Source organism: Semicossyphus pulcher, unplaced genomic scaffold (assembly GCF_022749685.1).
Source record: "Semicossyphus pulcher isolate SPU_LCO1_2020_fin unplaced genomic scaffold, fSemPul1.0.p SCAF_22, whole genome shotgun sequence".
Classification (NCBI taxonomy): domain Eukaryota; kingdom Metazoa; phylum Chordata; class Actinopteri; order Labriformes; family Labridae; genus Semicossyphus; species Semicossyphus pulcher.
Window position 1 is genome coordinate 18,933,132 of NW_027211696.1, and position 24,566 is coordinate 18,957,697.

At 42.3% G+C, this 24,566-nt stretch overlaps 1 protein-coding gene across 1 annotated transcript; it reads left to right on the forward strand.

The window, feature by feature from the left end:
- Positions 1 to 288: 288 nt before the first annotated feature.
- On the forward strand, positions 289 to 23,623 carry sec31a (SEC31 homolog A, COPII coat complex component). Its single transcript, XM_069673110.1, has 30 exons — positions 289 to 457; positions 2,011 to 2,090; positions 2,750 to 2,873; positions 3,503 to 3,701; positions 3,789 to 3,884; positions 4,084 to 4,224; positions 4,324 to 4,466; positions 4,954 to 5,053; positions 5,152 to 5,313; positions 7,013 to 7,165; positions 7,243 to 7,473; positions 7,588 to 7,662; positions 7,778 to 7,819; positions 8,183 to 8,221; positions 8,967 to 9,008; positions 9,520 to 9,855; positions 10,017 to 10,299; positions 10,394 to 10,572; positions 10,657 to 10,783; positions 10,864 to 11,009; positions 11,381 to 11,554; positions 11,706 to 11,972; positions 13,674 to 13,766; positions 15,787 to 15,889; positions 16,328 to 16,681; positions 18,947 to 19,002; positions 19,336 to 19,584; positions 19,735 to 19,854; positions 19,949 to 20,020; positions 21,064 to 23,623. The coding sequence occupies exons 2-30, from the start codon at positions 2,012 to 2,014 to the stop codon at positions 21,241 to 21,243; spliced, it is 4,365 nt and encodes a 1,454-aa protein (XP_069529211.1). The 5' UTR covers positions 289 to 457; position 2,011; the 3' UTR covers positions 21,244 to 23,623.
- The last annotated feature ends 943 nt before the right edge of the window (positions 23,624 to 24,566 follow it).

Genomic DNA, 24,566 nt, shown 5'->3' on the forward strand with positions numbered 1-24,566 from the left:
GGGATCTTTTCGTTTATGTAAAATACATAAATTTAATTAAATTGACTTTTTTTAAATTAAATTTATTTTATTTTCTTTAACTTTAAACTTCAAATATTCCACGTTTGACTTTTTCACGCTTCTCTTGTATGTTAAAGTATTTGCGAGTAGCTTAATGAGTATGCTAGCATATTTAGCATGCAAACTGGAGTTAGCCTAGCCTGTTGACGTCCCCCGGAAGTTGTTGTTCTTCTTCGTGGGAGGAGAGATTGTTGCTTAGTGCCACGTTGATGGAGACCAGTGGGGACGTGGAAATCTGTCTTGAGTCCGTAGCCGGGACCCGGTAGCCTCTTCTTCTGTTTTTACAGCCGTTAATCGTCAAGCAGAAGCGAAAGGGGAACTTACACGGCTGGAGACTGTTTGTGTTTGTCACGTATTTTATGTGTGCGTTCATGTAAGGAGCAGAAAAGAAGCGAAGGTAAGCAGCTTTGTTGGAGTAATAAGATCTCTGAGTGAGTGAGGAGCAGTCTTCTTCTTCTGTTATATATTTGCCTGCACAGGCAGCTAGCAGGCTACAAAACGTAATGTCCTCTTGTAGCTTTGGGACATGCTGTACCATGTCTTGGTAAGCATACAGGAGAAGTGACAATAAACTGCAGCCAGATCACTGATTGTTCACTCTTATTTGTCCTGTTTTTTAGAGTCCATATCTGCATTTTTGTGTTTGGTTTTTACAGTAATTGGCCCATCAGCTGTTAGCATGCTGCTAGCTTGTCTTGTACTTTTTGTTTGCTAGTGTTTACCTTGGAATGCAAGAAGTACACATATTATAATTACACTGCTCCAACACAGCACTACAGTGCTTTGCTCAGGTGGGAATTAGTGATACTCAAAGTACATCTGTGTCTATAACTCTGTAACTAGTATATTTATTATCAGTTTATGATGAAAATGCATTATAAAAAAGTGGAAGTGCAACCTTTATTACTACACTTATGCATTGACTAGTTCGCTTGTATGCAGCTTTAAAGCACAGGTTCACACTTTTTTAGGTCTATCTTGACACAATAGTTACACTCAGTTGCAAAGGGTGTAGGTACACCCAGCTAAAACTAATGCAACCCAACACAACGGTCCTGTAAGAAGTCCTCCTTTCACGAAGGTTTTAAGGTTCAGTTTTGTTGTAATTTTTTCAGAGAGGTTTTAATTCAACTTTGTTAGTTATTTTTCATTGATGTAACTGGGGGGGACAAAATAATATACAGTAAACACATGTCAGTTTAAGGCAAAACAGTTCAACAGCACCAGATACAGCTCCAGGTCTCTACAAAATCTTTTAAAAGTGGTTTTAAGGCCGGCAGCCATGCATCAACTTTTGTTTGCCAAGACTGGAAACATGGTTGGCTTCTTTTTGCCACGTTAGTAACACGTGAGTAATTAAGATACTATGCTTCATCATGGCCTCAAAAACAGACTATGTGTTGGCTATGTGTTTCTTTTTGAGTGCAGTTTGCTGTGTTTTTTTATATCCTTAAAGTTAGTTGCAACTGAGGGCAACAAAGACCAAGAATTGGTTGCCAATTTCTGAAAATGGTTGCCAATGTCAAAACTGACAAATGTTACTGATACCAAACCCCGGCAGCTTTCAAAATGATGGTACAGTTGATTCAACACCTCTAAAACAGGAGAAAAACCATGAGGGGACGATCGTCTTGAATGCAGACTAAATGCAATAAATACTGTATGTTCGAATCATGTTCGAATCATGCAAGGAGGGAAGAGATATTTCCACAGCCACCATGGACAGCAGGATCAATCACAGCAACCGAATTACTGTCAATGTACAAACAAGCATGTGAGTGTTACAGGCTTGAAAACGTGTGAACCTATCGTTTAAGCTCAGTTGTTTTTTTATTCATATTGTCGGAGCCGAGAGTACTTCAAACACTGAAGGCACCACGTGACAAAGAACTGTAACCACTCAGTCATAATTACTGCATGCTCCTTTAAAATGTGCACTTATTTTTCCAGGATGAAACTCAAAGAGATCAACCGCACAGCCATCCAGAGCTGGAGTCCTGCACAGCACCACCCCATCTATCTCGCAACAGGTACGAGCACGCCGCAAGCAGCCGGCAGTCAGCACGGGCTGTAACTGCTGCTGCTGCAGCTAGCTGGTGTATGACAGGACATTATATCATTTTAGTCAAATGTTCCAGCCTCTGTGACTGCCACTTAAACTAATGAGTCATAGAGCGTACGCCATGTTTGTTTGCCTTTTGGTTCGCTGGTAAATGGCACAGCAGAAAAAGTGATGCTATATCATCTTCAGTGCTGCAGAGGTTTTGTGCTCTCTCAGTAAAGATTTAAAGGTTGCAGGAGTTCTGAGCAAGCGGCTCTTAAACATTTATCAGGGGTGCAAACAACACAAGTAGAAGGGCCTATATACTTAGAATGATATGTTTTCCCTGCAGCAGAATTTCTCCCTTCTGCTTCGGTTTAGTTTTCTTTTTGCTTCCATTTCAACCTATTTTTTTTCTATTTTATTCGTGTTTCTCACAACCAAAATGTAACGGTTTATTGCCACGTAGGTTTACACATACAAAACAAACATTAATAGCAAGTCAAAAAGAACTCCTACTGTCTATAAACATGTTATTAGGTGTTAGTTTTACATGTTAAATAGAAGAGATGTCCTTCTTACAAGGCAACAGCTTCATATAATATGTGACACAACATGCATAAAGGTTCCTGTGCTCTCTCTCTGCAGGAACTTCGGCCCAGCAGCTGGACGCCTCCTTCAGCACCAATGCCTCCTTGGAGTTTTTCGAGCTGGACTTGTCTGATCCGACTCTGGACATGAAGTCATGTGGCAGCTTCGCCTCGTCTCACAGGTAAGAAAAGCTGCTGCAGGCTTTGATTTTCTCTTAAGCCTTTTTCCCACCGGTCAAAAATCCCCCTAACACCTGCTAACACTCGGCTTTTTTGCTTAGTGGGAAAGGTTACATTCAGACCCGGGTCAAATGACTCTGCAGTAGACCCGGGTAATTATCGCCTCGGCTCCGATCAGCATCGATGGGAACACAAGACCCGCGTCGACACGTTAATCTCCGCCCCCTTTCCGGCTGATGCTATGCTCCGTCTGTAACTTCTGCGACTCCTCGTCATCTCAGCTACAAATTCTGCCCGCCTCCGTCTGAGCAGCGCTCCAACATCAAATTTGTCTGCTCTGAGTTTGATAAACAGACTGAATGAGTAACAGATACAATAAAGACCTAACCACCGTAACATCGTCACTGTTTACTAACCCTGTCTTCGGCGCGTTTGTGACATCAGACGGTGACACAGCAGAAAAAAGACAGACAGGAGTATACTTCACTGGCAATGGGAAAAGAGACAATCAGCATTTATTAGTGGGTCTTCCCGGGTCTGAAAAACCCACGTCTACGTGCTGATTCTGGTGGGAAAGGGGTATTTGTGTGCAGCAGTTACTCACACATGTTCTCCTCTCCTCGGTCCACAGATACCACAAACTGGTCTGGGGTCCGTATGGAATGGATTCAGAAGCTCACCCATCTGGGGTCCTGATCGCAGGAGGCGAGAACGGAAACGTGATCCTGTACGACCCTGCGAAGATCATGGCTGGAGCGAGCGACGTCATCATCGCCGAGAGCGATCGGCACACGGGGCCAGTGAGAGCGCTCGACGTCAACCCGTTCCAGGTACGAGCCATTTAAGTCCGAGCCTGTGAATTTAGCTGTGCACTTCAAAATAAAAGCAGTGACTAATGTGTTGTGTCTCTGCTGCAGACAAACCTGGTGGCTTCAGGTGGGAATGAGTCTGAAATCTACATCTGGGACATGAATAACTTTGGCTCTCCAATGACACCAGGACCGAAAAACCAGGTGCTTATTTCTTACCATAGTTCTTACACTCTTATATGATTTATAAACATCTTTCTGCTGTCAAAGAGTCACGTTTCTCTTCATGCACATGTCATTTAATTTATTTACTTTGTCAGATATCACCATGATTAAGAGAGGACTATTTTACGAGGCCTGTCCTCTTACCAGAATACTTGCTCCTCATGTTGTTGTCTTGAAGGCTCTGGAGGACATCAGCTGCGTGTCGTGGAACAGACAGGTCCAGCACATCCTGGCCTCAGCCAGCCCGAGCGGCCGAGCCTCCGTGTGGGACCTCCGCAAGAACGACCTCATCATTAAAGTCAGCGACCACAGCAACAGAGTACGTCGTCTCACACACACGCCCTCTCTTTGACTTTTCCCACAGTGCCCTGCTGCTTCTTACTAACTCAGTCTGCCTCTGTCTGTGTCTGTGTTTTAGATGCATTGCTCCGGACTCGCCTGGAACCCAGAAGTGGCCACTCAGCTGGTCCTGGCCTCGGAGGATGACAGGATGCCGGTCATCCAGATGTGGGACTTACGTTTTGCTACCTCTCCTCTCAAGATCTTAGAGAATCACACACGGTAAACAGCTTTAAGTTGTTGTCTTAAAGGAAAAGGCTGGGGATTATCTGTGCATCCAAAGTCTGATATACCTTATTCCCCATTGCCTCAGAGCTCCAGCGTTGTTCAACAAACAACTTAAAACACTGGGTGAAACTTTTAAGTGCTGCTTCTGCTGCCTTAGATACTCCCTAGAGCTCCAAATATGTATTCATTCACTGCTAAAAATAGTCCCCAACAAATGCCCTACTCCTTCCTGTTTGAGTCAAGTTTGTTTATATCGCCATCGCCTGCTCAAAGACATTATTTAGCCCTTTTAAACTCTTTATTTGGGAGCTGTCTTTAGAGATTAACACTGTCATTAGAGGCTGAGGGACCCAGAAAGATAGAGAAGTCAGAAAGTGATTTTGACAGACCGAGACATTGTTTGTTTTGCTCTTTACAAGGGTTTTGTTGACAATAATTATGCATCTTTTTAAGACCTATCTGCACTGCTCTTTATGTTCAGTGGTATCCTGTCCATCGCCTGGAGCTTGGCTGATCCCGAGCTGCTCCTGAGCTGCGGGAAGGACAGCAGGATCCTGTGCTGGAATCCAAACACAGGAGAGGTAAAAGTTAAAAATCCAGGTTAATAACAGTTTAAGTAGAAACAAATGTCGTATTAATGTCCCCTTCATGTTTGTAAATATCCTGTGTGAACCTTCAGATTCTGTACGAGCTGCCCACCAGCAGCCAGTGGTGTTTCGACATCCAGTGGTGTCCCAGGAACCCGGCGCTGCTGTCGGCTGCAGGCTTTGACGGACACATCGACATCTACTCCATCATGGGGGGCAGCGGCCAGGCACAGAGCCAGAGAAACGCTGACCAGGTGAGATTTAATCTCCTGCTGAATAACATACAGTAAGCTGTATTAGCTGGTGTTAAGCTACTTAAAGCCAAATGAGTTTTGCAGCAAATATCGTCTTCAGTTTGTTCAGAACCAACAGCTTGGCTCCTCCCAGATCTTAAATCAGTCCTGCTTACATTTCGGGATCACTGAAACTTCCTCGTCACTGAGGGGGGATTCACTAAGAATGGAAGCAGGCGCTGATAGCTCCATATATTGCCCCCGCTTTCTGCCCCGCCTCAGGGTCTGATTCACAAAGCAAATTACTCTAATGATATTCAAGCGCAAACACGCCCATGAAGTGTCGCAGCTCCGTGCAGTTTGCTCTTGTTGTGTGTCTGATTGTGGAGAGAAGCTGTCTGCACCTCCACTCTCTGCTGAGCTCCACCCTGACGGAGCTCAACTCCATCCACAGATCGATGATGAGCAGGGAGAGGAGGGGGCAGTTAACAGTTTATTGTAAAGTCCAGACTCGTCCGGATGTAATAATAATCCCGTCATGTGTTTCAGCTGCAGATCATGTGGTCAAAGTGTGCCTGTGTGTACTTGCACACTTTGACACTTTCGTAGCACCCAGACTTTGAAACAATCTTCCCCTTTATAAGATCAGCTGAATCTGCTTCTGGTTGTTTCCATCCATCCATCCGCTTATCCGCTTCAGGGTCGCCTATCCCAGCTGTCATTAGGCAAGAGGCGGGGTTACACCTGGACTGATCACCAGTCAATCACAGGGCTGACACACAGAGGCAGACACATTTCACGCTCACACTCACACCTACGGGCAATCTATAGTCACCAGTGAACCTTACGAGTCTTTGGACTGTGGGAGGAAGCCGGAGTACCCGGAGGGAACCCACATGTGCACGGGGAGAACATGCAAACTCCACACAGAAAGGCCCACTACGTCTGAACAGGGGTTCAAACCAGGATCCGTCTTGCTGTGAGGCGACAGCGCTAACCTCTGCACCACTAAGTTCTCTTCTTTATGTTGGCTTTTCTTAGTTTCAAAGGTTGGCGTAGCTTGTAATTGGTTGCTTCATGCTTTATGTGTTAATTGAAAAGAGTACTCTGTAACTAAAGTTTAAATACTTAGTATATAACCTCCTCAAAATGTGGATGCATGTTCCTAACTTAGGGGAATGTACAGAAGGCTGTTTGAACCAATCAGGGCTGAGATTTTTTACGTGCTCTTCCTATCAACAGCAGCATTCATTCTGTCTACTCGACAAAGGTGTCATGATTGAATCTCATCATCTTCTTGAATATGTAGCAGCTGTTTCTCTGTTATTTTTGATGACTTCTTAGATGCAGTGTGTTTGCTCGGTGCTGTTGTGTATGTTGCAAACAAACCCCCAATGGCTGCTAATTCTGCATCTTAAATTAACCATGAAATCCAAATAGATCACACCTGTCCTGCACTGATTGACACCTTTACATCGGCATCACGTCCAACAAAAACAAAAACAAATGGTTTTAAAGGTCTTCTTGATAAAATAGAGTTTCTCATTGCCTGGAAATAAATAAATTGATGAGTCATTCTGCACTCTGGGTTTCCCTAGACTCCTGCTTTTAAAGGAAAGTATGTGTAAACATGCAGCACCAAACAGCATCCTGCTAGCCGTTTTATGGGACGTTAAACATCATGAATGTGTGTCTAACCGGCTCTGGGTGTCTGTTACAGATCAGCACCTCCTTTGGGAACATGGATCCGTTTGGGACCGGTCAGACTCTGCCCCCGCTGCAGCTGCCTCAGACCGCTGCCCCTCCAGCGACCGTCATCCCGCTAAAGAAGCCTCCAAAGTGGATCCGCAGACCAGTCGGCGCCTCGTTTGCCGTGAGTCCTCATCCTTTATCTGACGTGAAGAACTGACCTCCTAAAACGCTCACACTCCTTTTTTATTCACTCCACAGTTCGGTGGGAAGCTGGTGTCTTTGGAGAACGCAAAGCCGAACCCCCAGCAGCTTCAGCAGCCCACCGCGCACGTTGTTCACGTCAGCCAGGTTGTTACAGAAACGGCCTTTTTGAAGCGCTCCGATCAGCTGCAGGCCACGCTGAGTGCAGGCAGCTTCGTGGACTTCTGCCAGGGGAAGATCGATGCAGCTGAGAATGAGTTTGAGAAGACGGTTTGGTCTTTTCTCAAGGTGTGAAAAACAAAAAAAAACCTTCTTCTAGAAACATCTGAATTAAATCTGGAAATCTGTGGGTTCAAATAAATAATTCTGTCGTTCTTTAAGTTTTCTTTTTTGTGTTTTCAGGCTAATTTTGAAAGTGATCTCCGCAGCAAGTACCTGGAGCTTCTGGGGTACAACAAAGAGGAGCTGGCCTTAAAGGTGAGAGGATTTTCTTCACCACTGTATGCCCTCAATGACACTATCTCCTTTTTAATACTTCTGTTGAATGACTATAAGTACATCTTCTTACAAATGTGTCTTTTTTTGTTGTCAGATTTCAGCAGCACTGGAGGAAAAGCCTGCTGACCCTCCTCAGGTAAATCAGTTTAGAGTACCTACGTTTAGGTTATTGTTCAACAGTTTGGGAAATACAGTTAGTACAGTCTTGACGAGCTTTAGATGAGAAGATCAAAAACTCTCATTACTGTCGGTTTAATCAAGAGTAAAGAGGCGGTTAGCATAGCTTAGCACAAGGACTGGAAACAGGAGGAAACAGCCGCCTAGTTTCTCCCAAATGTAACAAAATCTGCCTATAAGCACCTGTAACTCTTACTTACTTAACATGTTGAACCTTGTTTGTTTAATCTTTACAAAAAACAAGCCATATAGCCCATCATAATATAAAAACTCTCTGTTTAACTCTTTTATTAAACATCTTTCTGCACATGCTCTTACACAGATTGCAGCAGCCATAGAGGAAACACCTGCCGACTCACAGGTAAGTTTGTTTAGAGCACTTACTCACTTAGCATGATGCATTTTAAAGGAACATTAACACATTATTATATATTATATATTATATATTATATATTATATATTATATATGTATACTGTATATACACAGTATATATATATACATATATATATGAATCTTAAATCAGGAGGTGGTTAGCATAGCATAGCACAAAGACTGGAAACAGGGGGAAACAGCTAGCCTGACTCTGTCTTCTGCCTGTTTTCATAAGAAAATCAATTTACGAGCACTTTTTAAAGCTCATTGATTTTTGTTTAATTAGCACCAAAGTCAAAGTAAGATCCTCTCCTAAAACGGGCCGAACTATGGTGCCGGTTTAACCCAGCGGACAAATCGTGCGTCCCATGTACAGAGACTGTAGTCCTCGATGCGGCTGCCCCGGGTTCGACTCCCACCCTCGCCCCTTTGCAGCATGTCATCCCCCGCTCTCTCTTCCCCTGTTTCTGACACTGTCCACTGTCCTCCCTCTCGCTCAGTGAACGCATAAAAGGCCAAAAAAATTACATTGAAACTTCAGGGAGATTTTTTTTTCAGTACAAATTAAACAAAAAATATATGAAATGTTTTTAGGGACCATTGTCAGCTGATTTCGTCCTCTGTGGACTGAGCAAGACTCGCTGTTTGAAGACTGAAATATAAATATCTTCTGTTTGATACTTAAAGTGTCTTTCACGTATGTGTTGTAACAACGTGTCCTTTTTGTTGTCAGATCGCAGCAGAACCAGAGGAAGAACCTGCTGCCCCTCCACAGGTACGTTTGTTGAGTCATTTGACATTTTGGTTTTTAAAACAGCTCATTAACAGTTTTGCCAAAGGTCAGACAAGAAAATGGATTTCAGTTTCATATCTGTCAGTATGATTGGAATGTAGAATCAGGCGACCGTTAGCCTAGCTTAGCATAAAGGCTGGCTATAGCTAGCCTTGCTTTTAGCTCATGAACTCATAATTATTGATAAAGAACTTTAGCAGCATCTCCATCTCTGAGGCGTTAACATTTTGTCTGATTCACTCTCTGATTCCAAACATCATTTACAAATCGTTCTTTTAAACTTGAATTCTACTTAAGTTTCTGCATCAAATGTCACCAAATAATCCTTCCAAAAAGTGACCAAAAATATACAAACTTACAAGAAAAGTATTTAACCAAATAAGCTTCATTTCACATCTTCTCCCCACATATCGAATAATATTTATAATAAATAATCTAATAAAGATTAATAATCATCCTTGTTTTTTAACCACAATCTTCCCTCCCTGTTCAGGTGGAGGCTCCTGCTCCTGTCAGCCTGCAGACTCTCCCGGACCTCAGCCTCTTGCCTCCTGTTGACACTCCCGAAGCGGCCTTCGACATGATCGCTGCTGCAAACCTCCAGCCTGCAGCCACACTGGAACTAGACCCCACTCCTGACCCAGAACCTGAAGAACCTGAAGAGATCGAAGAGACCAAAGAGCCTGAAGAAGAGATAGAGGAGACCGAAAAGCCAGCAGATGAAGAAGAAGTCGACCTGGAGGACGCTCCAACAGTTGAACCAGAAGAAATTGTGGATGAGATTCTCCTGGAGGACGAAGCAGAGGAAGAGGAGATCCCACTGGATGAGGTACACCTTCAGACTGGACTTACTTTTCTACCCTTTCACACACACATTCTCCGTTTCTGCTGTTGTGATTCAGATTTAGTGTTTGCAGAAGGGTTTGTCTAAGTTGCATCTGACATTTTCAAACGATTTCTGAGAAAAAGAGTTATTATTCTGTGTTTCAGGAGACAAAAGCTTCTGTAGAGGAGGAGCCCAGTCCTGATGAGACCTTAGCTCCAGTCGAGGAGTCTGCAGAGGCTCCAGTTCAAGCTGCAGATCCAGCTCTAGCTCCAGTTCTCGCTCCAGCTGCAGATCCAGCTCCAGTTGCAGATCCCGAGCCACTTCCTGTTCCTGCTCTAGTGGAGGAACCAATTGAGGTTCCAGTTCTCGCTCCATCTCCTGTCCCTGCTCCAGCTCCGGCTCCGACTCCAGCCAACGCAGGAGGAGTCAATCTGAGCATCAGTCAAGGTAACAGCTCCTGACAGACGCCTCCAGCGGCAGATTTCAGCTTTAAAACCTTTAAATTGTGATTCTTCTAAAATACATGTCGTTTTCCTGTCAGACGTGGACGGGCTGATCACACAGGCCCTGCTGACCGGGGACTTTGAGGGAGCCGTGGAGCTGTGTCTCCATGACAACCGGATGGCAGACAGCATCATCCTGGCCATCGCCGGAGGACCCGAGCTCTTAGAGAAAACCCAGAAGAAGTATTTTACCAACACGCACAGCAAGATCACCAAGGTAACAACACCTTTCACAACATTTCTTACTGAGAGTTTGTTGAAGTCCTTTCTGGAGGATGTAACTCTCTTTGATGTCCTGCAGCTGATCAGTGCCGTGGTGCTGAAAGACTGGCACGACATCCTGCAGACGTGCGACCTGAACAACTGGAAGGAGGCTCTTGCTGCTGTCATGACCTACGCCAAGCCGGAGGAGTTCTCTTCTCTCTGTGGTTAGTTTAACAACACTAATACACCCAGCTATAAATAAAAGGTATTTGTTCCTCCCTAATCGAACCTCTCTGTTTGTTAGACCTTCTCGGATCCAGACTGGAGGCAGCAGAAGACGCTCAGCTGCGAGCTCAGGCCTGTCTGTGCTACATCTGTGCCGGAAACGTGGAGAAGCTGGTGTCTTGTTGGACCAGAGCGCAGGGCGGACACTGTCCACTCTCTCTCCAGGTGTGTTGAGAAAGTGACTCTGTGTTTTAATCCTGCAGCATCTGATTTCTTTGGACACATGGGGGCAGCATCTTTCTCTTTACAGTGAATGTAAGTCCAGCTCTGTTACGTTTTTCTCTTTAGCTGCTTGATGCTCCACTTTGCTCACCAGCTAGTCTCTGTCGTGCACAGTAGGCGCTTTCTCTGCCTTCTGCAGCGTAATTAGAGCGGTGAAAGTGAAACATTGTGGGGTCAGACAGTGAGCTGAATCTCTCTTTAAAGCTCCATAAAGGAAAGGTTTAATCTACAAACTGGGAACATACAGAATGGAAAACAGCAGAAGTTCTGTCTGACGTTTATTCCCGTCGACGTGCTTTGTTTCCATCCCTCAGGACCTGGTGGAGAAGGTGGTGGTGCTGCGACGTGCAGTCGAGCTGACGCAGCAGTCTGGTGCCGCTGCTATCGGCCTCCTGCTGGCCGAGAAGATGAGTCAGTACGCCAACCTGCTGGCCTCGCAGGGCAGTCTGTCCACGGCCATCACCTACCTGCCTGACAACACCAACCAGGTGTGTAGTAAAGCCATTATTAAGTTTGTGTGTGGCCTCTACAGAAGCCCTGTATAAACACTTATATTCTAACTAGTCTAAATATAAACAGTTGGACCACTGCTGAATACATCCATTAATTAAAGTAACCTCTCCTATTTTGACCCTCCAGGTTGCCATCCAGCAGCTTCGTGATCGTCTCAGTCGAGCACTGGGTCAGACGGCGGCTCCAGCAGCTCCGGCAGCTCCAGCGCAAACACAGAGAGTTCAGCCTCAGCAGCCTCTCCCCGTGCAGGCTCAGCACGGCTCAGCGCGGCCCCACCACCAACCCTTCGTCCCGGCCCAGCCTGCCATGGTGCCTCAGCTCACCGCAGCTGCTCCTGTCCCCATGCCTACACCTGCTGCCTCCACCCCAGCACAGCCGCAGTATTACCAGCCGGTATGTTTCCACATTAGTACACATCAGCGTGCACTTCATGATGTTACCTGAATCTGCGTGAAAACTGTTTACCTGTTAATCATTAGACACCAGGATTCATACAGATTCAGGCTTGAGTTTAAGGCAGATGATGTGTTTCTCCTGTTCAGGTCACACGCGAGGGGACGGGTTTTAATAGCTGCTTCCTGGTCCACAAATATATTTGCAAAGCTCCAACACTTAACAAACCTTTTTTCTCTCTCACTCATTTATTATATAAAGATTTAATTCAGTTTATTCTCTTATTAAAGGAGTTTTCTTCACGGTAAATGCTCTTAACTGAAGTAATACATTTCTCAGGTGTGCTTTATCGATTAAATTGTTTCTCACACTCACAATATTTGAAAAAAAAAAATCACAAAACAACTTTGAGTCAATCCAATTTAAGGGCTAAAGTTATCGGACCCATTTAAATAGTTATATTTACATCAACTCACAAACAATAACTTAAATTTGTTTTTATTTGTTTTAATTAAAGTAAAAACATCTATTCTTTATAATTTAAACATTTATTTATCAGTCAGTGTATCTTAAAGGGGAGGTATTATGCTAATTTCAATCTTCATATTTCGCTCTGTGATACCTGTGGAGTAGCTTAGCATCATTTACAGTTTAAACTATCACACTGGTGCTCTCTGCAGGCCCTCATACAGCCTCTGCCTGTAACGACTCAGTCAGCTCTATCCCTTTAAGAAACCCCGCCCCTACAAGCCCGGTTTCTTCTGATTGGCCAGCTCTCCAAAGCCTGCTGAGGCTGCACTTTGTGACGTCACAGTGTGAAACCGGCGTTCAAAGCAGCCTGCAGACTGAGCTGAGGAACCTGGGGATTACTCCAACATACTTTTACCTACAGATCTGAAACTTCACCCACGTTTAGTCTGAACATCCAACATTGTAACATTATATATATATATATATATATATATATATATATGTCTTTAAAAAGATGACAGTGTAGATAGATGGATTGTTACATCCTTAATACCTAACTCATAGAGATGGATATATGATTGATAATCAGCAATTAATCCCTTTAATTTGCTCTCTGCAGTTAGTAACTGTACTCAGACAAAGATTGTTTATTAGTGAGCAGATGTGTCACTCTGTAACAACACTGTGGGCTTAAATCTAATTAATTTAGGATCCTGTTGCTTAAAACTTTTCTTTTCAGTCAGATTTACTTTATAGTTTTGAATCTGGAGCTTCAATATTAGTTGTTATTATTATTATGACTTATTTCAGCCAATAAAAATCCACCTAATAAGATATTTAAAAGCATACACAGATGATAAGTGCACTACATATTGGATATGAAGTGATATTAAACCCCGTCCCTTTCACACGTTAGCTAACCTCCTGGTGAAATGCAGTTTCCTGTTGTGTTAGCGTCATTTCATGTATGGGTTTCCATTCTAGCCAGGGTTTAAATCACAAGCTGGTTCATGGGTCTTTTGAAATATTCATGATGATTGTGCTAACTGTTGGGGAACTAAATGTACAATCTTTCTGGTTCTTTGGGGGAGTTGTGTTTCTGTAATTTGAACCCTGGCTCTGCTCCTGTGTCCTGTGGCGTTGTGGTGTTTGGTGCCTCCCTCCTCCCCCTTCCTCCCCTCCATGCTGCGGCCATCACTGGTATGTGCCGTGTGTCTCTGTGTGCTTCAGCAGAGGGCTGCCTCCACTGTCACCTCCTGGAGTAACCAAACTCCCACAGCCCTCCCCAATGTCCCTCCTCCTCCTCTTCAAGCGGAGCAGCAGGTACAAACCGAGCGCCAACGCGACATCCACACACTCCTCTGCTGATGTTTACAGATGTTCTGTTCTCACGCGCACACACACAGACACACACACAATGCCTTAATGATTACAATGACCTTAAATTCCACCCAGCTTCTGTGGTTTGTCTGTGGTAGCACCTCTCACCTGCTCATCTCAATCACGACCCCACTTCCTGTTGGTACTCTCACTGTTTTCATTGCCTCCTGTGATGCATGCACTGTCTGCTTCATCTGTTTCCCCCGCACTCCAACACTTTTAACTTACACACAATTCTCCAGATGAAGGTTCAAGGAATCTTCTTCCTTACTCTTGGCCTGAAAACACTTATCACATGACGTCTTGCGTTCACTGGAGTGTCCATGTAACAGGGACAGGCTGTGCACTCTGCTCGCTCAGTTGCTAAATATACTACAGACAAAAAGGCCATGAGCAAAATTAAGACGTGAGATCTCTTAAATGGTCCGAGGGCAATCTGTTACAAAACCTCTGTTTTGGCCCGTACACAATTATCGACAGCGTATAAGGGCCACTGTAGGACGAGAAGAGTAATATTCTGAGAAAACACTAGAAAATTCCGAGATTAAAGTTGTAAATTTGCCAGAAAAAACAATAAAGTTTGCACTCGAATCCTCTCTGGACACCCGCCCAAGCGCGTACCGTTCTTTATATAGTCGTCAGCCACAACCTTGGGGTCGTTGTTTGTTGTGTAAGCCTCCATCCACCCAACAAAATGACTGAAACCACTGATTTGTATATGTTTTGTCTGTAATGCAGGTTTGTTTACATTAGAAGCCGTCATGAGTGTGCAGGGTAACTTCCATGTGTGATGGTAACCCCTGGGGCAAACGGGGGGCATAGAAACAAGTGTGTCTGTGCTCCCCATCTGCTTCCCGTGTGCAGAGAAAATAGGCTAAATGTGCACACAGCTCCGTGCCATGCACGCCTGTGTGAGCATCAGAGCCAAGAGGGCAGAGAAGTGAAACCGGTGACTTGAGAGGGAGGGGGCCGTGAACCCCAACCTAATTTTAGGCGGGGGTCGCTGCGCAGAAAGGTTCCTATAATCACGATGTTACTAGTTTTTGTTTCTTGCAAGTTTATGACTTTGTAATCTCGCAAATTTGCCTTTTTTTCTGGCAAATTTACGACTTTAATCTCTGAATTTTCTAGTTTTTTCTCTGAACATTACTCTTCTCCCCCGGCTCCGTTCTTTTTTCTACAATGAAACACAATTCCAGAGGTTTTAAATTCAAAAGGAGTTGGCAGCATTTCCAAAAGTCACTATTTTAGGAGCTCTTAAAGGAGTGTGGACGCTCGGTGTAATCATAGCAAAAGATATGCATGTTACACCAAACGTGTTAGTGTGGATGTAGCTCAAGTGTTATCAGACTGTATGACGCACTCTTCATCACTCTAACATCTGTCTGCTTGTTCAAACGCACTACAACACTCCTGCACGCATGCCGGTCCTCTCTATCAAACTGCAGACATTATATTAAAAGTGTTCATGTATGTTCCCCCTCAGAGAAGAGTCTGTCACCTGTTTGCAGCACAAAGCTTTAAACTGTTCTGAGACAATTCTGATGTAATTTGGTTAAAGATTATTAGGAAGCTTAAACACTCGACGATCAGTGTACAGCACATTCAGCTTTTAGCGTCTTAAATCTAGCCAGCACTTACCGTCACTCTCTTCTTTCTTTTATTCATATGGTATCAATAATTTCTGTTTGAATTTAAAGTTTTAAACCAGAATCAGTATTTAGATCGAGTTATGTGGCATGTTTAGTCATCTAAGTCTGTATTTCAGTGTCTCATACACGTTTAATGAACAATTAGGTAAACATGAGCATCGCACCAGTCCTAATGTTGTTATTAGTCATTATCACAATGCTAACAAACTGTTACTATAATATTATGAAAGGATTACGAAGCCTCTTCTCAGACGGTTATCAGACTTTTATTTTGAAAACATGGTTTTAAATTTCTCCTCGTGTTTCTGCAGGCGGAGCCTTCAAACGCCATGTACGGGATGCCTCCCTCCGCCTCGGGTGCAGCGCCTCCTCCCTCCTCCACCTCTCCATACATGTTCTCCCATCAGTACCAGCGTAAGTGTTTCACATGTTCGACTAGCTGCAGCCTTTAGAAAGAAGTCAGGAGGTCAGATGTCATCGAGCAGCCTTGTCTTGTGTAGACAGACGTGTTTGAACGAGATGATTTACTACCAGATGAATATATGTAACATGTAAATGATTGATCGGAGACGGGGTTAAATGAACACGCTAGTTTTTTTCTCTCTTCTTGAAAACACTAACAAACATTTTATTTTGAAATGTTTGACTCTGTAACATCTCTTTGACGCTGTTGTTCTCACTAACAGAAGATGAAAATGTCCTGTTTGAATAACTTTATGAATGTTTATCTCTTTGCCTGTTTGTCACCTCCAAGCTAAACACATAGCATGTTAGCATGCACCGTTTTATAACCTGTTAAATCTGTCCTGTTGCATGATGTCATGTTCATCTTGTGTCCTGTGTGAATCCCAGGCTACCCCCAGGTCAGCCAGTACCCTCCTGGAGCTGGGGGGGCTCCTATCTATCATCCTCTTCAGTACTCCTCCTCCTCTGCTGCTCATCCTCCTGCAGAGCCTGCTGGCTTTCTCTCTCAGTACACTCAGCAGGCCGTCCCCTCTCAGGCTGCTCCTCGGGTCTATCCCGGACAACCTTACGGCAGCCAGAGCCTCTCCTCCTCTCCTCCCTCACATCCTCCTTTCTTTCCACCTGCCGCCTCCTCCTCTTCCTCCTTTTCTGCTCCTGCGTCGAGCGGAGCGTCTTTCCAGCATGGCGGGCCAGGATCTCCTGTGTCGTACATGCCTCCTCCTCCACCGTGTGGATTCTCAGGTACACACCCGGACCCCGAGCTTGTCCCGGCCTCTCAGAGAACAGGTCTGCATGGCTCTGATCACTGACCCTCACTCCGACTGTCCTCCTCATTTAAACTCACTCTGACAGTTTCCTCTTGTTAACCACCAGTTTCCTAAAGTAGAGAAGGCCACCTGTAGTTTAATTACAGTGCATTCATTTATTGGTAAATCCCCCAAAATGTATAAATAAGTTGCTTTATGATGAAACTACGGAAGCCCAAAGTGGACATGCATACATACATTTTATTTACTGCGTTTTCCCGAGTCATTTCTGGTTGTTTTCTCGAGATCTCGACTTATTTATCTCGTTATCTTGAGATAACAACACTGCACCATGTGACGTCAGATGATCATAACTCGTATCCCCTCAAAACAAACATAGAAACAGGCTTAACTTACCTCATTAGTGTGGGCAATGGCAGCATGGCATGTCCTGCTCTGTACCATCTGTGACCAGCCTGAGATAACGAGATTAATTAGTCCGTTATCATGAAAAAAACAGCTTTGTTATCTCGAGATATCGAGATAAATAAGACAACCAGAAATTACTCGCTATCATGGGAAAACTGTGTAAATAAAATGTGTTGATACATATCCGCTTAGGTCTTCCGTAGAGTTCATATGCACCTTAAAGTCGAGCTGAAACGGCATTTCGAGAGTATCTAGCTTCCGTATTATTTCCGAGTGAAACAGGACGTGCAGGCGGGACATATCATTAGAGGGATTTGATTTGATCGTTGAGAAGTGGGCGTAGACAGACGTTCTCCACATCGCAGTAGCTAGCTAACTGACCGAGCGTTCTTGGTGCTCTGCGGCTAAATGTTGCAGATTGATTGGTTGAAATTGTTTGGTGCTAACTTACGTAAGAACGCGTGAAATTTAGTTTTACCGGAAGAAAAAATGATCAGATTTTGATATAAGAATACGAAGAAATTGATTTTCTGTTTTTTTTTGGCCTATTTTGTCAAATAGATGCACAATATTACCGGGGATGTGATCTAAAAGGATTAAAGTGACATTTTTCATTTCACCTCGACACCTCTCACATGATTTTTTTGAGATCATGTGAGAAGTTTAGAGGCTTAAATGTTTGTTTCACTGGTAATGGCCCCGAATAGAGATTGGTATTTTCTTCCACTGTGCAAAAAGGTCTGGAGCCACTTTATGAACTTAAGATTATTTTTTTATGTTAAACATAATTTAGAAAGTCTGAAAAGTGAATCTAAATACTTACTATAGCTTAAAATATAGTGGATTAAAAAGTTCAATGTTCCTCTCTGAAAAGTTTTGGAGCAGAGGAATAAAGCAGCAGAAAAAAGGACGTCTTTGTTTTGTAGATGGACAGAAAATTATGCCGTCATCACGACAAAACAAGCTTTGTTATCTTGTTGTTATAACGAGATAGAAGAGGCGAGATAGATGAGGGAAAACAACTGGAAATTACTCGTTATCTCGGGAAAACAGACGTCCGCTTAGGGCTTCCATAGAAAGCACCTTTCAAATAGGAATTGATTTAATCTTTGTATTAATTAATTTATTATAATTTAATACTGTAAAACTAACAGACTGAATATGTCTTGATACAAACATGTATATGCTGTGCCTGTCAAAGTCTCAGAGCTTTATTAATTCACTTAAAAATAACAGTTATTATAAAAGAGTTCTTTCACTGTCTGCACACAAGCTGTCCAACACCAGACTTCATGTAGATATTAATCATAGAGTAGTTTTCAATTGTTCACAACTTAAATACAAGTAATGTAGATTAAAACAGTTATTTTTGTTGTAGAGAGAAATGCTTAATAACAGATGCTGCTGTTATCTATGTACTTAAATACCAAGACTACGGAGAAAGGACGGTTATAAATCAAATCTCTGCTTCCTGGAATCATTAAACAGAAACAAAATAAAAACTGATTTGCTTTTTCCAGCTGAAACCTCGACTGATTTGTCTTAAAGCTACAAAGACGATTGATTTGATCTCTACGTAATTATAAATCATAATCAAAAGAAGTGTTTTATCTGCAGCACAATCGATGCAGCATTGGAGATTTTGATCTGCTTGCAGTCTTTATGCTAGGCTAAGCCAACCAGGCTAAGCTAACAGCTTTTGCTCTATATTAATCGCACCAATGAGAGACCAAGAACAAATTAAAGTATTTTATATAACATTAAAAATGAAAGTGCACATTCCCTGGTTGTGTGAGAACGAGTGATTGATGAGGGTCATTTGTTTCTTTAGGACCTCAGAACGGCTGGAACGACCCTCCAGCTCTGAGCAGAGCATCAAAGAAGAAGGTAAGTCTGCTAACCACAGTCTGTTCCTGCAGTCTTGAGAGCGAAGACATGTTATTTCAGTCTGTAACTATAGTTTAGAGACTTTGAGGATGTGTTAGGGCTACTACACGTTTAAAAAAGAGAAAAAAATATTGAGCCGAGGAGGAGGATGAGAATGAAAAGAAGATATTCCAGAATAAAAAGAGATTAAAGTTGTGATTTGACACCAGAAATCAGGTTATTCTCTGAACGTAAACTGGATAATTTACTAGAAAAAACCTCCCTTGGCCTCCGCATTTCTTTTTAATCTTCATTAGCTTGTCCTAACTATAAAACTTGCTCACCATCATGCAGCAGGTCAGAGGGAACTTCACTCCTCCTGCCCCCATCACCGCTCCCATCATGACTCCGCTGGGGGCCGACCCTCAGGCCCCGCCGGTCCCCTCCGGGCCCCCTCAGGCCATGGTCCAGGGTCCGCAGGGTGCCCAGGTCCCCTACTCAGGCATGCAGCAGCAGGTGCTCTCACCTCCACCCATGAACCCTGCGATGCCCAAGACCAGTATGGAGGGAGCCCCAGGAGCACCGACTGGAGATTTTATACAGGTACACAGTCAGACCCAAAAACAACAGTGTGAGCGTTTTAATTTGAAAATATTATAATAAACAATTGTTTCCTGTGTTGGTAACGTAATAACAAGGCCTGAAAAACAAGAAAATCTAATTTACACCTTACACCCTTTTTAACCCTTTCAGCCCCTGCAGTCGATCCCCGCTGAGAAGATCCTGAAGAAGCCGATCCCAGATGAGCACATGGTCCTGAAGACGACATTTGAGGGTCTCATCCAGAAGTGTTTGGCTGTAGCTACGGACCCTGTGAGTCTGTCTGATGAGGATTAAAGTAGATTTTTTTTCTACTTAAACAACATGAATTATTGGATGTGTTATTGTGCTCTTTATTTTCTTACAGCAAACTAAGAGGAAGCTTGATGATGCCACCAAACGCCTGGAAGCGCTCTATGACAAACTCAGAGAGCAGACGGTGAGTGTCCTGCTCCGCCGGGCTTCTTCTTCTGCTCTTTGACAGACAGAAGGAGAGAAAAGTGTCCTAAACAAAGACGTTAGGAAAATAAAAGTCTGTCCTAAACAAAGAAGAAGTTAAGAAAATAAAAGTCTGACCTAAACAAAGAAGAAGTTAAGAAAATAAAAGTCTGTCCTCAACCAAGAAGTTAAGAAAATAAAAGTTTGTCTTTTACACAGAAGTTAAGAAAATAAAAGTCTGACCTAAACAAAGAAGTTAAGAAAATAAAAGTCTGACCTAAACAAAGAAGTTAAGAAAATAAAAGTCTTTCCTAAACAAAGAAGTTAAGAAAATAAAAGTCTTTCCTAAACAAAGAAGTTAAGAAAATAAAAGTCTGTCCTCAACAAAGAATTTAAGAAAATAAAAGTTGGTCTTTAACACAGAAGTTAAGAAAATAAAAGTCTGACCTAAACAAAGAAGTTAAGAAAATAAAAGTCTTTCCTAAACAAAGAAGTTAAGAAAATAAAAGTCTTTCCTAAACAAAGAAGTTAAGAAAATAAAAGTCTGTCCTCAACAAAGAATTTAAGAAAATAAAAGTCTGTCCTCAACAAAGAATTTAAGAAAATAAAAGTTGGTCTTTAACACAGAAGTTAAGAAAATAAAAGTCTGACCTAAACAAAGAAGTTAAGAAAATAAAAGTCTTTCCTAAACAAAGAAGTTAAGAAAATAAAAGTCTGTCCTCAACAAAGAATTTAAGAAAATAAAAGTCTGTCCTCAACAAAGAATTTAAGAAAATAAAAGTTGGTCTTTAACACAGAAGTTAAGAAAATAAAAGTCTGTCCTCAAAAAAGAGGAAGAAGAGAAAAGTGTGTCCTAAAAAGTCGTGGACTCAGGCAGCTTTACTTACTGCAGTTTTATTGTGAAAGGAAGAGGAAAAAAAGAGGCCTTTTTGAATAAATACATAAATACTTGTATATAAGTAAGGTATAAAATGTACTTTAACTTGTTGTGGAGTATTTAAATCGGAATATTTCTGTCCTGATTTCTGCTCTTCTTCTCTCCAGCTCTCTCCCGCCATCGTCGGAGGACTTCACAACATCGCCCGGAGTATAGAGTCCCGATCCTACACCGAGGGCCTCAACATCCACACACACATAGTCAGCAGCAGCAACTTCAGCGAGACGTCGGCGTTCATGCCCGTGCTAAAGGTGGTGCTGACACAAGCCAACAAACTCGGGGTCTGATCTCTGGACTCCTCAGAGCCTTTCACTACTCGACCGGTCAGAGGTCGCGCTCATTTCACAGGGAATGATGAAGAATTCGGAGATGTGTGGAGATGAAATTCTTCTTTGTGCCATTTGTTTTTTCAGACAGAACTCAAACACAAGCCATGCTATCAGTCGCACTCAGTGGTGAAAGTAAAGTCTGAGCCCACAACAGATAAAGGGCTGGAGACTTCAAGAACCACCTTCATGCTAATGCTAATGCTAATGATACACTAAACAATTGTTCTTAATCTTGTAGTCAAATGGAGTCAAGTATGAGAATTAAAGAATAAACAACAATCCTATAGCAGCATAATTAAAATTAAATCAGCAAACTGTTTATTTGATGTGCAAATAAATCAAAAATAATATGTAAAAACTTAATTTACCGACCAGTATTAATCAGGAATGAGAATTAAAATAGGAAATGCTAAAGAATATTCAGGAATCTTTCAGGGCATTTCTGTCGACCTGTGTTTAGACAATCAAAATACATGTTGTCACTAAAGAATAAAGTAAACCTCAGTGAATTTGGCATTGATAGCAGCATGCTTTAACTCAAAACTACGCAAACAATCATGTGATAAATATTAGCTTGTTCATCTTTAGTCTTTCAATACTTGTGCACTTCAACACGTAGATACCTTATAACCCATAAATACATATTCTCTCTTCAAAGTACAGAATCATGCTTTAGTTTAACATGTAAACGCATCACTGCCTGCATGCACTCTGCAACAGACCTTTAAATGCAGCTGCAGATTAAAGACATGATGGAGTGCAATGAAACATGGCGTAAGATTGGTAGTTGGACCTAAAACTGTAACTCCCTCTCACTATCACTTTAGTTAGTTAGTTTAGTTAGTTTAGCCAGTTTGAAATTTGTTTATTGAAGTCCACATTTGCAGATATGATCATTTAAAACAGATTTTCTAAATCCTTACGTTGGCAAACTTTCTTATAATAAAAAGAAAGTATCAAATATTCAAGGACAAAAATGGTATCTCAAAATGAAACTCTAGCATCCTGGAATGGTAAGTTAGAATCTCAAAATGTTATTACCCTAAAATAATGTGCAAGTATCTCAAAACAATGAGTTAATGTCTCAGTGACTTCGCATCTCAAAATAATAACGGTTTTATCTCAAGACTAATATCTCAAAATGACACTTTTTGAGGACTTTTAATCTTAAAAATAAAATAATGTCTGACTAATTTAACATTTTGTCTTTGCCATAAACTGTATATAAAGATGGACGATGCGTCTCCACCACCTCTCCTTGTACTTATCTGAAGCAGAAATACCCTGCATTGGTGAGGTCATTCTGAACCAGATGTCCCGCCCCTTCTGCTCACCAAAACACACGTTTAACTTAGAAAGAGAAAACAGCAAGGATCCGGCACGTCGGCGTATTTAACAGCAGAGCAGCTTCTTGTGTCGGTCTGAAGCAGATATTCACGCTTATGGAAAGTTCAATGACTGTAGTGTTAGTGTTAGTTATGTCTCCTCTCCTCGTTCCTCCTCTACTCTGCTACTCGGGAGCAGAACGCTGCAGGAGCCCCATTTGTCCACACTGCTGTCATTCATGAGGCCACACCCCCTTTTTTAGCATCAAATAACTAATTAAAAGTAAACTTGTCAGAAAAATGAACACTTGGACATAAATCAGCATGATAAGAACTAACTATAATGACAGAAACCATGTTTGAGAAAAATGTATTTTGATTTTATAGTTTGACTCATGTCCCATCTGTTAACATGGAGGAGGCGGGCTTTATGAGCTATACTGCAGCCAGTCAGCAGGGGGCGATAGAGAGGGTTTGGCTTCACTTTTAGGGAGCCGTCATGTCGGCCATCTTTTTATACAGTCGTGGTCGTGGCCATCTTTGTTTTAACCTGTCTGTCTGCTTTTCCTGGCTTACTTTCACCACTGGTGTCGCTGCATACAACACATTGGACCAAGATATAGTCAGAGTGTGGGACGTGTCAATGCAGTGCAGTGCAGTCCCTTCTGTTTAGAATTTTTAATGTTTTATTTCTTGTTTTAATTCTTTCTTTTTCCGTGTAATCATGCTGCTCAGCAGAGTGCAATGGACTCTAAAACAGACTGTGCTTTTATGGAGTTTTAAAGTATGCATGCTTAAACAAACGCTACAGTCTTCTTTTACGGCATTGGAGGTAATTATCTGCTAATTAATCCGACCTCAGAGGGAAACTGGAAGGAGACTTGTACTTGATTTTCATTCCAACTACGATGAGGGCTGCAGTCTGAGTGGTCAACTCACTTCATGTTGTTAATAAAGGAAAACAAGTCTTTGTTTTAAGATTGACTACATGCAATATTTTCAATAAATAGTATTTATTTACAAAAATTATGTGTCGTTTTCAATCTCAGTCACATGCTTTAGTTAAATGCTAATGTCAGCGTACAAAAATGGTGAGTAGCTAGCAGGATGTGTTTGTAGTTCTTTTTTATATGGAGTAATATTTAGATCACATTTTAATATTTATGTCATCTGGAGGAAACTAGCTTTGTGATGTATAGGTTTAATGTATAGTGAGCGGGTTATTACAGCGGAATGGAACCCTGACAGACGGGTCTCGTCTCACCCTGAAGGGGTTCTTCTGCTACAACAACCCGCCTCTCTTTCAGTTCCAGTCTTTTAACCTTTATTTCTTTATCTCCGCTGTTTTCTTTTTGTCCCTCTGTAAAGAGACCGATGTCAAATTTACCGGACTTCTTTCGGTGGATTGATATGACTACAGTTAGTCCTCCGGATTGTGTGATTAGAGCCGAATCCCTAGCAACGATCTGTTCTTCATGGCAACTGTCTGTTATCGAGGAATAACAGACCTCAGAATGTTGTAATTAACCAATCAGAATCAAGTGTTAAACATAGCCGTGTAATAAACCCAATATTATGATTATCCCAACAATATTGACAAAAAACTGGTATCGTTGCAAAACCTGCATCTTTGTTTCAAGATAACCTAAAAATAAACCCTTAAGCTAACGACATTATTAATTAAAAGCAGGGCCATTCTCAGATTCCATATTGTACCATATCTACAGTGTCAGTTTACTGCATTAGCATGCTAACATTAGATAGCATTCAACAAGTACAGCTCAGGCAGATGGGACTCTCATTCAAGGCTTTCTTTCAGGATTCAAAGTTTGGGCCTCGAGGGAAAGACATTAAGTCAGCAGAGATGTTAGAAGTGATCCTGAGGAGATCATGAATACGTCTCATTTCAATCCATCGAATACTTGTTGAAACATTCAGTAGGTTTTGAACGGATTA